Consider the following 13,424-nt stretch of genomic DNA (forward strand, 5'->3'; position numbering starts at 1 on the left):
CCAAGAACTTAGAATTAATTATCGCATTTTTCCACTTTTTACTTATAATGGAAAAATGCTTATTATATGATGGAAAATGGAAAATATAGGATGCATAATTTTACAGAAATATGATTTTAACCATTAGAAAACTGTATAGAAAAAGTTAGAAAGGAAACATGGTTGTAGGTAGTGGAATTGTGAGTGCCATTTTTTTCTCATTTCATAATTTCCAATATCTTATTTATGAATATACGTTACCTTCTATAAGCAGCAAAATAAGGTAAAGATCATTGCTCTTGGTATCATTCAATATGGGGGCTTTAAGCTTGCCACACACTAGTAGGAACCCCTGAAAGTCGTACTAGTATTTTAGCCTAGTACAATTGTTGATGATCATCATGGTGGACTACAATTTTGTTCAGAAAAACTTCAGCCATGTTTGGAGATTTTGTCTTTTTTAAGAGAGCAGAAAAAGTGTTTTGTTTTTTTTTTTTATAAAAAATTAAGCCAAGTTGTTATTTAAAAATAGTGTTTAAGTATATCAATTGACAACACTTTCCTATGGATGTTAAATGAACTATGTAGTTTGTTATATTCTTCATAGTCAAACCTATTTGTAATATGGTATTAAAAAAGGATGAATTGCCCCATGCCCGCGCTTTGGCGCCTCGGCTGCCCCTGCCCCCGAGCTGCGCCTGGGCCTGCCCTGCGGGCCCCGAGGCACTGGCATTTCACCATCTGTGGACATTTTCCTGTAATTCATTTCTCGTTACTCCAGTATTAAGAATTATACCAAATTAAAAAGATATGAATGAATATCCTAAAAAAAGAAAAAGGAAGACTTTACACCCTTCTTGTTTTTCAGATTCGTCTGGAATAAGCGGAATTGGAGATGGATTCAATGGACTTTTTTTTGATTATTGTAATAGTGTCTGTTCCATGAGACAGCCAGAGTTAAAATATTTTGACAACAAAGATGATTCTGATACAGAGACATCAAATGACTTGCCAAAATTTACAGATGGAATCAAACCCAGAAATAGAAATCGGAACTACCTGGTTCCCAGTCCTGTTCTTAGAATTCTAGACCACACTGCCTTTTCTACAGAAAAATCTGTGGATATTGAAATTTGTGATGAAGACTGTGACTCACTTGAATTAGTCAATCCACAGACTCAAGAGGAGAGTCGTATAGAAGTTCACACTGCACGTTATGTTCCAATTGCTGCAGAAGTGCATGCAATTTCCAAGGATTATGATCTAGAGACAGAAAACAATTCTTCTTAGAGTCTCCAAGACCAAACTGATGAAGAGCCACCAGCTAAGGGTTTGTAAAATTCTTGACAAGAGCCAAGCTTTGAATATGACTGCCCAGCAGAAATGGCCTTTACCAAGAGCTAATAGCAGTGGCCTCTATAAATGTGAACTTTGTGAATTCAATAGCAAATATTTTTCTGATTAAAAGCAACATATGATCTTGAAGCATAAGCATACTGATTTAAATGTCTGCAGAGTATGCAAGGAAAGTTTCTCTACCAACATGCTCCTAATTGAACATGCCAAACTACATGAGGAGAATACCTACATTTGTAAATACTGTGATTGTAAGACAGTAATTTTTAGCCAGCACATTGAAAACATCCGTTTCAGTGATCACCTCTATTGGTTTGCTCAGTGTGGTGTACAGTTCTCCTCAAGCAGTGAACTCTACCTACATTTCCAGGGGCACAGCTGTGATGAACAGGACTTGTGTCAGTTCTGTGAGCATGAAACAAATGATCCAGAAGACTTGCATAGCCATGTGGTGAATGAACATGCACGTAAATTAATAGAGTTGAGTGATAAGTATAACAATGGAGAACATGGACAGTACAGCCTCTTAAGCAAAATTACTTTGATAAATGTAAGACCTTCTTTGTATGTCAAGTACGTGGTTTTCAGAGTAGACTTCATACAAATGTGAACAGACATTTTGCTATTGAACATACTAAAAATTTTCCCCATGTTTGTGATGACTGTGGGAAAGGCTTTTCAAATATGCTGGAACACTGCAAGCATTTAAATTCACATTTAATAATCCCTGAAGGGATTTATTTATGTTAATGCTGTGAATATTCAACAGGACAAATTGAAGATCTTAAAATTCATCTGTATTTCAAGCATTCAGCTGACTTACCTCATAAATGTAGTGATTGTTTGATGAGATTTGGAAATGAAAGGGAATTAATAAGTCACCTTCCAGTCCATGAAACTACTTGATTATTCTCTTTTACTTACATTATGTCAATATAAAGTAATAAACTCACCTTTTTTTGAGATGAAAATTCGCATTTTTATTCCATTTTTTTAAGAATAATTTTATCTACAGAGAATGTTTTATTTAGTAATATTTTACAATAGTTTAGTTTTAACTTAATCATTTCCATAGCTATTTCTAGAATGCTTTTCTTACCCTCAGACATTCAATATATATTTTATGTTTCCTTCATTATGTTTCCTTAACTTTGTCATAATATCATTCAGTGTTGAAATCAGAATATAACTTCTTAAGACTTCAGTCACTCTTTGGAGAAAAATCATTAGTGTACTTAATATTTGAAAGAGCACCAACTCTGAAAGTGAGATGCTCCAGGGGAGTATGAAATGTTCTGTACTGTACAAAAAGCTGACATCATCTTGGGAATGTTGCCAACAGATATTTGAAGTGTAAAATACTGAAGAACATTAGTGTCTACTGACAGTCTCTGATTTTCCTTACTCTGGCAAATATATGAAAAGACTGAGTGTAAAGAGTAAATAATATTTAGAGTTTCAAAATTATTTTTCCAATGTAATGATTACAATGGCTAATACTAATTTTATTTACTAAAGATCTCATTCCAACACACATAGGAATTACTCTAAAGAATAATTTCTAATATATAGTGTGTAATCTTAACACTTCATAAAATAGTTGTGAACTAAAAGAAATGCCTAGAACTCACCTAATCTTAAATCCTATTTTACAAATGAAGACATTGAAAATAATATTTTTAGTGAATTATCCAAAAATCTTAAATCTTCTAATCTAAGAATCTTTTCAGTATGCCAGAATAATTAAGTTTGTCCATATTCAGTTTGTGTTTTTGTTTTTACAAGAACTTACTTATTTTCTTACTTCATTAGAAACCCATAAACAAACAAACAAGTAAAAACTAATAGGAAAGAAAGTAAGGATTTACAAGTTTTGAGTTCTATGCTATTGCCTTATAATTCTTAATGTGTTTATCCTTGTTACATTAAAAGACTATGTTTTGACATAGTCTCAGTTTATTACATAAATGTATTTTCTAAGACCATTGCATGGTAAGGATTTTTATAAATTTGTTTCTATTTCCTTTTACAAATTTACTCTCTTGTTTATTCTCTGTTTAACGTAAATATTTTTCTTTTGTTTAACTTAAATATTTTTGTTAACATAGGTTACTGATTTTGTATTTCAATATCTTTGTAAATATAGAAAATACAAAAAAGAAAAATATAAGGAAAAGAGTCTGTAGACACTTTAGTTAGGACAATAACACAATCAGAAAATTAAATGTAAAAATCAGACATATCGTTTTGTGTCATATAGCCAAAATCACTGTTGAATGAATAAATTTTCAGTAAAGTATTTTGGCATTATTTATAGGTAATCAATAATGGTTTACTTTACTTTAAATATATAGGTAAGTGTTGAAGTTGTTCCTCAAATCAAAACAGTAATAATAGTACTTGACTCTTAAAATATTCAAAATTTTGATTTATGAATGTATAGTTTTACAGTGCTTTAAGTTTTAATTCTTTGTGATCTTGACCTTCTCAGATTCCAGATTTTAACTTATAAATTGGGAATACCTTGTTGCATTTTTTTGCAATTTCTAAATCAATTTATTTTTATCCATTAGGCAGTTGGTGAACAAATAATATAAAAGTAATATTTTCTCATACAAAATATGAGTACGATATCAAATGGAGCCCCAAACCTCCCATCAGCAAATGAATTTGTCTATGCTGCACCCATTTCATTACACTGTTATAATTTCAGAGGGATTTTATGAGAATGACCCCATGGCTGTAATGTAAATCTCACACACAGCACACAAGCACACTTAAGAATGAAGCAAATTTTATTTAGATGGGGAAAGAAAGGAGCCTTGTTTTTTCTGTTTTATAATCCAAGACTTTTCCTTTCTGTTACATGTTTGGAAAATAGCTGTTAGCTGTTTTTTTTTTTTTTTTAATTTTAATTTAATTTAATTTAATTTTTATTAATTATTATTATTTTTTTTTTACTTTTGGTAACATCTTTATTTGTAGAGCATGTGAACAGAGGTTAATACTTATGCACCAGTAAATGCAACACATTTTTATGGAATACCACTTTAATGTTATGACCCATGGCAATAACAATACTGATCTCTTAATACGTTATAAACATTCTTTTAAACATTCTACATGGAAACACACCATATCATTCTTACACCAACCCTGTGAAAAATGTTTCCAAGCCTGTGTTCATACTTATTTTATAAATGAGGAAACAGAGACAGAGGGATTGTCATTTTCAGTGTGACACAGCTGGTGAATGTTGCAGTGGGAATTTGAACCTGTGTCCATGTCCTGACCACCATGCAACACAAAGCTTTGTAAAAAGAACCAAACAAAATAAAACATAAAATAGCCAAAAAGAAAGAAAAGAATTAAATAAGATATTCACCTATATAATTACTCAAGCATATTGAACTCAACTTTATTCCTTTTATGTGCACTTTCTATCCATGTCCATGTGTATACACATTTTTAATAATTTTAACTACAGAGTTCTATAATTTTCTATGCCATTTCAAAGCTTATTAAAAATGTCAATGTTGGTATCATTTTCAAAATGATAATTTCAATAGCTCTATAATACCATATTGAGTAGAAATACCACTCTTAATCATTTGGGATGATTCCATCATTGAAAAAATCATCTTTTTTTGCCTGAAGCTATCTTTACACGTTCAGAACATTCTTGAGATTCTGGGAAGTAAGATTAGAGTATCTAAAGATACAAACAAATTTAAGGCTCTTGATAAATGTACTGCTTAGAAAGATTTTTTAATTTGTTATCTATTATATGCAAGGGCAGTTAATAATCAAGTAAAATATAACTCCTGTAATTAACCCAAAAATATAATCTTTTTGTTAAAGCTCATTCATTTCTAGAAGTTGGGGCAGTCCATGAGTATTTTGCCATATAAAAACAACACAATGCAGATGGGAAGACAAGAAATTGGCATTTACCAATGAATAAAATCTTAAGCACTTGGAGAGGAGTGTGGTAATTGTCTTCTGCTTGGTCTCACTTTAGAAAAAAATCACGAGGCAGGCAACCCTTTATTAGATTTGATACTCTGTATTTTCAAGCCAGCTAGATAAAAACTTAAAGAACAAAGCAATTCAATGATCAAGATGTTCTAAACAAACTTATTTTTCTGGGAATGATCAATGACAATTAACTGGGTCTGCATAATGTATTGCCTGAATTACTGTGTCTCATTCAGACTAGTAGCAGTCGGACTATCCTGGCATAAATGTGACAAAAAGTGTGCCTCTCTGGAATGTCAAAACAAGTTATTGGTCTTTCAATCACTTTTTTTTTTTTCAAGGAAAACACCTATATTAATTTAGGGTCAGCTCAAAGTCTGACACTGACACAGGCAGGAATAATTATCTCATTACATTTGACCTTTGACACCCATCTGAAGTACTAGTTTTCCAGGTGGGACATGTTACACCCAATAGACTGTCGGCACAGTTTGTGACAGCCACACTTATCCCAATTCCACTCAGTAGCTCTGCCTGCATATGTGCAGGATACAAGAAACAAAATCATCTACTTTACTTACTCTTTCTCTTTTCAAAGATTTTGGTCTCCCTGGTTTTCAAAGCAAGACAGATAGCATCACTGGTAGATATGGGTCATAAATAACACCTTCTTCCCACAGTCCAGCACTCAAAAATCAAACCAAATGTAAGTAGAGTTCCTAAATACTCAGTTAATGGCTAAGGTGTACTTTGTTTTGACCCCAGCAATTCTATGATTTCCCTTTATTGATTTTTCTCCTTGGGTAAAACCATGGAGAACCTATGCTTAATTGTCCTGTGCAGTTCTGGCTGCTACAAGCTTAATTTATAAGAATCAAAGGAATTAAAAGCTTTAATTTTTTTTTTTTAAAAGTACATGGAGCTTATTCACATAGTTACAATGGAAAAAAAATAAACAGTGATTCCTTTCAAGATGACTGATAACATAACTGTTGATTAAGGGGAGAGATGTTCATAATATTTTACACATTAACTTGGAATCAGTATATATACTCTATTAAACACCTAGAGAAGATTTTATGACTTTTTAGTTCAGGGTCATATCAGAAGACCATTACTTTTTACGTACATGAAGAGAACCTAAGAAATGAAGTTAAGAAAAGCAATATTTATTATTCAGGTTTTAGATTTTCAGCTCAGACCTACCTTCTTTTATAAAAATATCAATTAGAAATCATTACTTTTTCTTAAAATCTGATGGCTTATTAAAAAAAAACAGCTGTAGGCTCTGGAGAAATGAGTATCACTGCAACTGAATTTGATCCCCAGCTTCAATGCATGATTATTGATTTTATATATCTTCCTCTGGTAAATAGCAAAAATCCTAACCTCAAAAAAAAAAAAAAAAAAAAAAAAAAAGAAAAGTGCTGTTGGGGCTGGTAAAAATATGAGAACTTTAAATCTCACCAAGGAACAAGAAGAAACACCTATACTGGGGGGAAAAGGTGAATAAAGCTTTTTTTTTTTTAAATATTAATTCATTTACACTTTAGCCAACAACAATAACACAAACCCTGAAAATTTCAGGGGCCATACAGTATATCATAAAAAACATCAGTTAGATAAATGTTACATTTAATAACTCCTTAAATAAAATGTCTTTTTCTATATCCACATATGAAAAAGAAATAAAAGTTCATCTTGAATAATTGTGAAGTTGATAATCAAATATTTTTGAAAAGAGAATATACCACAAAAATCTGTTTTGTCTCCACCGAAAACAAGTCACCCAAACTTTAAACAAAATTCACATTTTATTTAGATTGAAATAAACTGTACAAAATTGATTTTCTTCACCAAAAATAATAGCGATATTTTCTGTATTATTCCTAGATAAACCATAAAACACTTATTTTTGTAGGCTTTCCAGGTTCTGCTGATAATCAAGATGAGGCAGTAGACATAGTCATGGAAATAGACAGAAGAAATCAGACAAATCAGTGGTCAGTATCCATGGCCTCTGATTCTGTCTTGACCATGAAACAGAAATGTTCAACACATACCTGCTAAACAGCTTATGAAGGCATGGGCTCAATAAAGGAACGTAAACAGCAACAACCAGATGTAGAAAAAGGCATTCGAACTGTAACTTGTTCCTTTAGGTTCATTTGATAAAGACAAAATCCACGCTGAAATCCTTGGTTGGCGAGCTCAGTTTCTCTCACTCTCTGGTAATTCCCTTAACTGTCCAATATAAATTTTAACAACATACTTTAAAGTGTTTCTAGTTAAAGGTCAATAGTGAACCTCATTGTAACACTTTACAAAATGCATTCATTCCTTCCTTCCATACCTCGTCAAAATTTATTTCTTCAAAGTACTGATAACTGGACTGGTAACTTGACAATTGGAGCCACAGTGATGATTAATGTCGTGTCTAAAATGACTTAACTAAAATAATTCCAGAGTGCCACTAATGGAGAGCATGCAGAAATGAAACGTGGCACTTTCAGTGCTACCTTCTGGAAGAACAGACAGGTCTTCAAAGCATGAGAATTCAAATGGGGGCCCTTTAAATAGGTAGATTATTAATAACAAATGTATTCAATGGGAGACCTATAGGCAAAGATAGTCAGTGATTAAGCAGCCTACATACACCTTACAGTTCTTCCTCCAAATATAAGAGAAAACCTATTTTAAAAGTCTCAAGTATTTTCAATGGTTTCTGAATTACCTGTGGGAAGCTCTGACTTAGTTGTATAGAGTTTGATATATGTGTCCACCATCAAATCCAGATCATGTTTTATATCAAAATTTATGTTAAGCAAAGCCAAGTTACTTGACCTTTGGTCTGTCAAAGTGTTCCTCAGGTATGCTTTGAGACGCTTTCATCCATTTTCATAGTGTTCATTCTCAACCTTCATCACAGGAAGAATGCATAAGACCTTCAACAAAGTATCAACATTAGGAAAAAACTTGATGTCAGGCAGATGGAGGGCTTCATAAATGGTGGATGGAAGCTCTGTATCTTTCCCTCTGTGTTTCCACTTGATTCTCCAACAATGAAGCGCGGCTGAGAGTGTGTCAGGGTTGGGCAAGTCACTTCTGTGCATGTCAGCATGGTGTTCCTCCGACGTGTTGAATTTGAGCTGTCCCATGACAGAGGGTACCAAAGATAAGCATTTAAGAGCTTTGAGGTGCTGTTCTGAGAATATATCTTTAAGTTCCTGAATAATGTGCTCCACTGTTGGAACACTTAGGGTTTCTTTATAGTAACTCTCAGAGGTTAATTGAGATTCCAGGTTACCTTGTTGAGCTCTGCGGAATTTGCCAGGGAGTTTCATGTGAATATCAAGTTTGGTTACCAAATTTGTGGCTTCCTCAAACCAAAATTCGTGATAAACTTCAATATTTTCCATCACTTCATTTAGTGAATATAGCACTGCAGTCAAGCTGCTGGCTGCAAAGAAGACATCAGAGGTTTGCCCCTGGAGATTTTTCCCAAAGATAGGACATTCTTAAGAACAACAATGGTAACAATGAAATCAAAATCTGTTACTGCACTACAGAGTAGAAATGCTCGGCCAGCTATGCAGTTATTCCATCTAATATTTGTGTCACTATCTATACCATCTAAACATAAAACAAGTGTTTGCAGGAGTTCCACTAAAATTTCAAAAGCATCATGCCTTCCTGTCCATTGAGAATGGCAAATTTCCTTCAGTTCATTACCTCTTTCTTCATTACTCTGAAAAAGGACTGAAATTACACGGTCAAGTTCTAAAAGTAGTTGTGGTGATTGATGGAAAAAAGAAGAAACTTCGTCAATTGTTCCCAATGCAACAGATACTCCCGTAACAGGCACCAATTTTGCTAACCACATATTTAAGGCACAGAAAGAGCAGAGTGTGTGGATAGCTTGCGGATATTTCTCTAGAAGTCTAGAAGCAACAACTTTCATCTTGGGAGAAAATCCACTGGACACAATGTAAGTCTGTCCACGACAGTACTCCATGTTCAGCCCCCACTTCTTAGTTATTGTAGTGTGAAATTTCACAGCCCAAATTTCTGCATCAGCTTCATAAGGCAGGAAACCCACAAATTCCTCTCTCAGGTTATGTGATTCATCCACAAACCTCACCAACACTGGCAGGTGCTCTTCCCCTGCTATGTCCACCACATCATCAGTGATAATGGAAAAGAAGTGTGTCTCTCACTTCCCTGAGAGTTTCCTCCCGAATGCAGCTCTCACATATCTCTAGCATCTGTTTCTGCTGTGTTTTCGAACAGAACAACGTGTTAACTGCTGTTGTCTCAAACTGCTTCACTGGAATTTATTCGGCACTCCAGCAATGCTTGAAAGTTATCAGGCGTAAAGAGACCTTCCCGGAGTTCATCAGCCTCATGCCCATCCAGAGGTATGTTTTGTTTTCCCATAAGAATCAAAATTTCAAATAAAGATTTTAGGTATTCTTTGTTTTCCTTTTCTTCAAGGGTTAAAGGTAAAATATCTTCACCCTGTTCTTCATCTCCTTCTTCTGTATTTGGGTTCTGAGCACTGCTGTTGTTTGTTTCTTTATGTTTTTGTTCCTGTTCAGAAGTTTCATCAATTTTTTTCTGTTTCAGTGTCCTGATTTCATCTTCACTCAATTCTTTTATTCGTTTTTTCTGTGTCTACTATGTGGATTGTTCAAATGACTGGTAAGTTCAAATATTGTTGGTATAACGTTATCTCGAAGAACTGTCCTATAAGGACTAGTTCTACAGATCATAGAGGTCTCAAAGTGTTTGGCACATAACGGATAATGTTTTTTTAGCTGATCAGGTGGTTTACCTTCTAAGTCTGCTCTCCTACAATTCTCCACCCACTTCTGGCATCTGGCAGGGTCCCGCGGAAACCTGAAGAAGGCCAGGTCGGACTGCGAGCTCTTCCGCGTGCAGTTGGGGGCAGCGCAGAAGTTCGGCAGCGTCGCCCACCCGCAGGCCGGCCCAGTCCTCCCCTCCCCGCCTCCTCAGGGCAGCCCGCCAGCCCGTCGGGGCCGGGGAGGGGAGCCAGGCCGGCCGGCCAGCTCGGCAAGGCTGACGTGCCCGAATAAAGCTTTTCATTGTTGTCCTAGTTGCTTCAAAGAGTTGACCTTTGCCTTAGGTTTCAAAATAGAAAAATGATTTTAACACTGAACCAGTATAAATGAACTTATCTGTACATCATCTTTTTAACACAATACTTAAATAAAAACATAAAAAAGATTATGTATTCCCAATAAAATTACTTGTTTGAGGCAGAACAGATCCAGGGGTCTTCAGCAGAGGATTTTCGGATAGGTCTACTGCTGTGGTCAGCAGATACTTATTCACTGTGTATATAAGATTTCAGCATGACAAGAGGCATGTCTTATATTTTTGCCTCCATAAGCTAGTGTTATGATTATAGAGAGGATGCATAATTTAGAAAATGAAGACTATTCACTCAAAATGATACAGAGTAATAAACTTTTACTTTATGAAATTTTATGTACAGCATTCATCCTGAGGAAGCTGCGTATGACACTATGGAAGTAGACCCAGAGTCGAAAGGATTTTCTCTAAAAATAAAAAGACGGTAGCTTTCTTAAAAACCAGAATTATAGAGCCATTCTTTGTTATATTTTTACTTTGTTTTAGTCAACCACAGTTCAGTTAACTCACTCAGATTAGAATCTATAATTCTGTTGACTGTTCAGGACTCCAGTAGTCATCTTGGGACTTTCTATGGAAGTACATACAGATCTTCCTCATGGAAATGGGAGTAATGACAACCGGATCTGGTGATGTCTTTCCACTTTGTCTTCTGGAATTGGGGGTTTGGGATGATGGACTTTGTGGAGATGGACTCTCAGCCTTTCTTTTGGCTGCCATGGCCAATAACCAGTTTTTATTCTCTGGGGAGCTAGTGTCTTTGCCTACCACTTCAGACTTTCCTCCACAAGATCTCAATGGAAGAGGCAGTGTTTCACAGCCTTCTGAAGTATAAGGACTGGCAGGAGAAGGAGTTTCTGTGATACTCACAGTAGCTCCTTCAAACCTGCTTGATTTGCTAAGACCTAGAGAGTCCTTATCAAGGTCTTCTTGGTTACCAGCAAGGCAGCACAAATCCAAATGAAGCTTTTCAACTCTGCCATCAAGTTCAGTTACACAGTTGCAACTTTTCACACACTTTTGTTTCACAGTCTCCAGGCAACTTGAGTCTAGCCTCCTCTTAACTCTGCTTCTAGTCTCAGAGCAAGCAGCTCCTTGAGATGACTTCTGGCTCATAGGAATAAGGGCTTTTCTTGGAGATGTCATCTTGTTCTCAGAAGCAGGAGGAGATGAGGAAGGTGTTTGGGTCATGCAGTTTCTAATGGCTTGGGAGAGACAGAGGAGACAGAGCCTCTTCTATTGATGGGAGACCTCGTATTGGCAGGAGGGGTTTTAACAGAGAATGTGGGAGTATTAGAAGGAAGAGGGAGGTCTCCAGCACAGCTTGGAGCACAAGCTGCTGATGATGGGGAGGAAATGGATGGACTGCTCTTTACCCTGGGAGCTTTGGCAGGAGTATTCTGACCACTCGTTACCGTTACTAGGCCAGCTCTCTCTTCTTTTTTCTTTTGTGAGGCCCAGCCCACCATGGAGAACTTATCCCCTCCTGGTTTCTCTTCTAGACCTCTATTCAAGCACCAGATTTTCAGTGTATTGTCATCAGAGCAGGTAGCAATCTTTGTGAAGTCTGACGGACACCAGCATACAGATGTGACCTCTTGAGAATGACCCAGGAGCACAGTAGGAGGATGCCAGGGTGTGGAGACCTTCCAGATATAGGCGGCTTCATCACTTGAACCACTGATTAAAAACTGGTCATCTGGACTAAGACTGGATTTAACATAAAAAGTAGAGTTCTGGTGTCCATTGAAGGTAGCCACTGGAGAAGTCTTCAATCCAGTCATATTGAACATATAGATGTTATCATTTGTGCAGTTAGCAAATAAAGTAGAGCCAGTGGAATCCAAAATCAGATTTGAGTATCCTAGTTTTCTAGTGCTGCTACCTGGGTACAAGAAAGACTTGGATGCTATGAGTTCTTGTCGATAAGCAGTATTGCGCAAATCCCATACTTTGATTATCCCATCCACAGCTCCTGCTGAGACTAATATATTCTCATCCTGAAAGAGGACCACAGTAACACTCTGCTGAAAATCCACAGAAGGAGCAAGTCCTTTTGAATTCTGTTTCTTCTTGGGTTTTGAAGGGGTTTGCTTGTCCAAGGCATTGTGAGCATCACTGATTTGATTAACTTGCCTATAAAACCCATCTTTTTTGTTGCACCTAGTGTCCCAGACCATAATGTTGCCATCTCTTCCACCTGTGCAAAAGACAGCTTTCTCAAATTTAGAAAAGGCAACTGACTTGAGGCTGCATTGATGACCTTTGCATGTTCCCATCAGCTCACCAGCTTTTATGTCCCAAAATTTGGCTGTTTGATCACCTGCTGCTGTAACAAGTTTAAATTCTCTAGGGACCCAGGCCAGGTCAAAGACAGCATTCCAGTGAGCCATCTATTCTTTGAAGCACTTCTTTTTGCAAGTTTGTGACCCTGTGTCATATAATCTAACAAAGCCTTCTTCATTGGCAACTGCTAGTATATGCTCCATATTCGGAGCAGAAGAGAAGGTGCACCCAAAAGGAGGGGCTGGGACTCCTGTTTCTCCATAAGAAATGCGCTCATCATTATAGCTGCATTGGTAACCAGTTAGAAGGGACTGTAAAGGGTACTGTGAAGACCACCCATTTCTCGGGGCACCAAGCTGGGGTTGGCGGAGCACAGAACTGAAGAGCATCTGGGCAGGAAAAAAAGGTTCAACTGAGGGAAAATCTGTGGAAAAGCCTACAAGTGCAGCAGAAATCGTGGCATGCGCCTCTCAGAACACGACTCGTTGGTGCCTCCAACTCCTGCCACTGCCTCAATCACTTTTGATATTTAACGTCTAGTGACTCATGTTAACTGATTTTTTTCATGAAATATTATCATAAGTACTAAAAATTAAGAGTGGTACTGTCAGGAAACTGTGATGTATTTATAGTGAGATAATGTTTTCTAT

General features: G+C 36.2%; 1 protein-coding gene and 2 pseudogenes across 1 annotated transcript; 1 reads left to right on the forward strand and 2 right to left on the reverse strand.

Annotated features, from left to right (window-relative positions):
• Nucleotides 1-713: 713 nt before the first annotated feature.
• On the forward strand, nt 714-2,241 carry LOC119541219 (annotated as a pseudogene).
• A 5,664-nt stretch (nt 2,242-7,905) lies between these two features.
• On the reverse strand, nt 7,906-10,419 carry LOC119542621 (annotated as a pseudogene).
• A 591-nt stretch (nt 10,420-11,010) lies between these two features.
• Nucleotides 11,011-13,163, reverse strand: LOC119543329 (denticleless protein homolog). The gene is given in 2 exon segments (XM_037848133.1): nt 11,011-11,690; nt 11,693-13,163. Coding segments are annotated over 2 exon segments (2,151 nt in total).
• Nucleotides 13,164-13,424: the final 261 nt, after the last annotated feature.

Source organism: Choloepus didactylus, chromosome 8 (assembly GCF_015220235.1).
Source record: "Choloepus didactylus isolate mChoDid1 chromosome 8, mChoDid1.pri, whole genome shotgun sequence".
Lineage (NCBI taxonomy): Eukaryota > Metazoa > Chordata > Mammalia > Pilosa > Megalonychidae > Choloepus > Choloepus didactylus.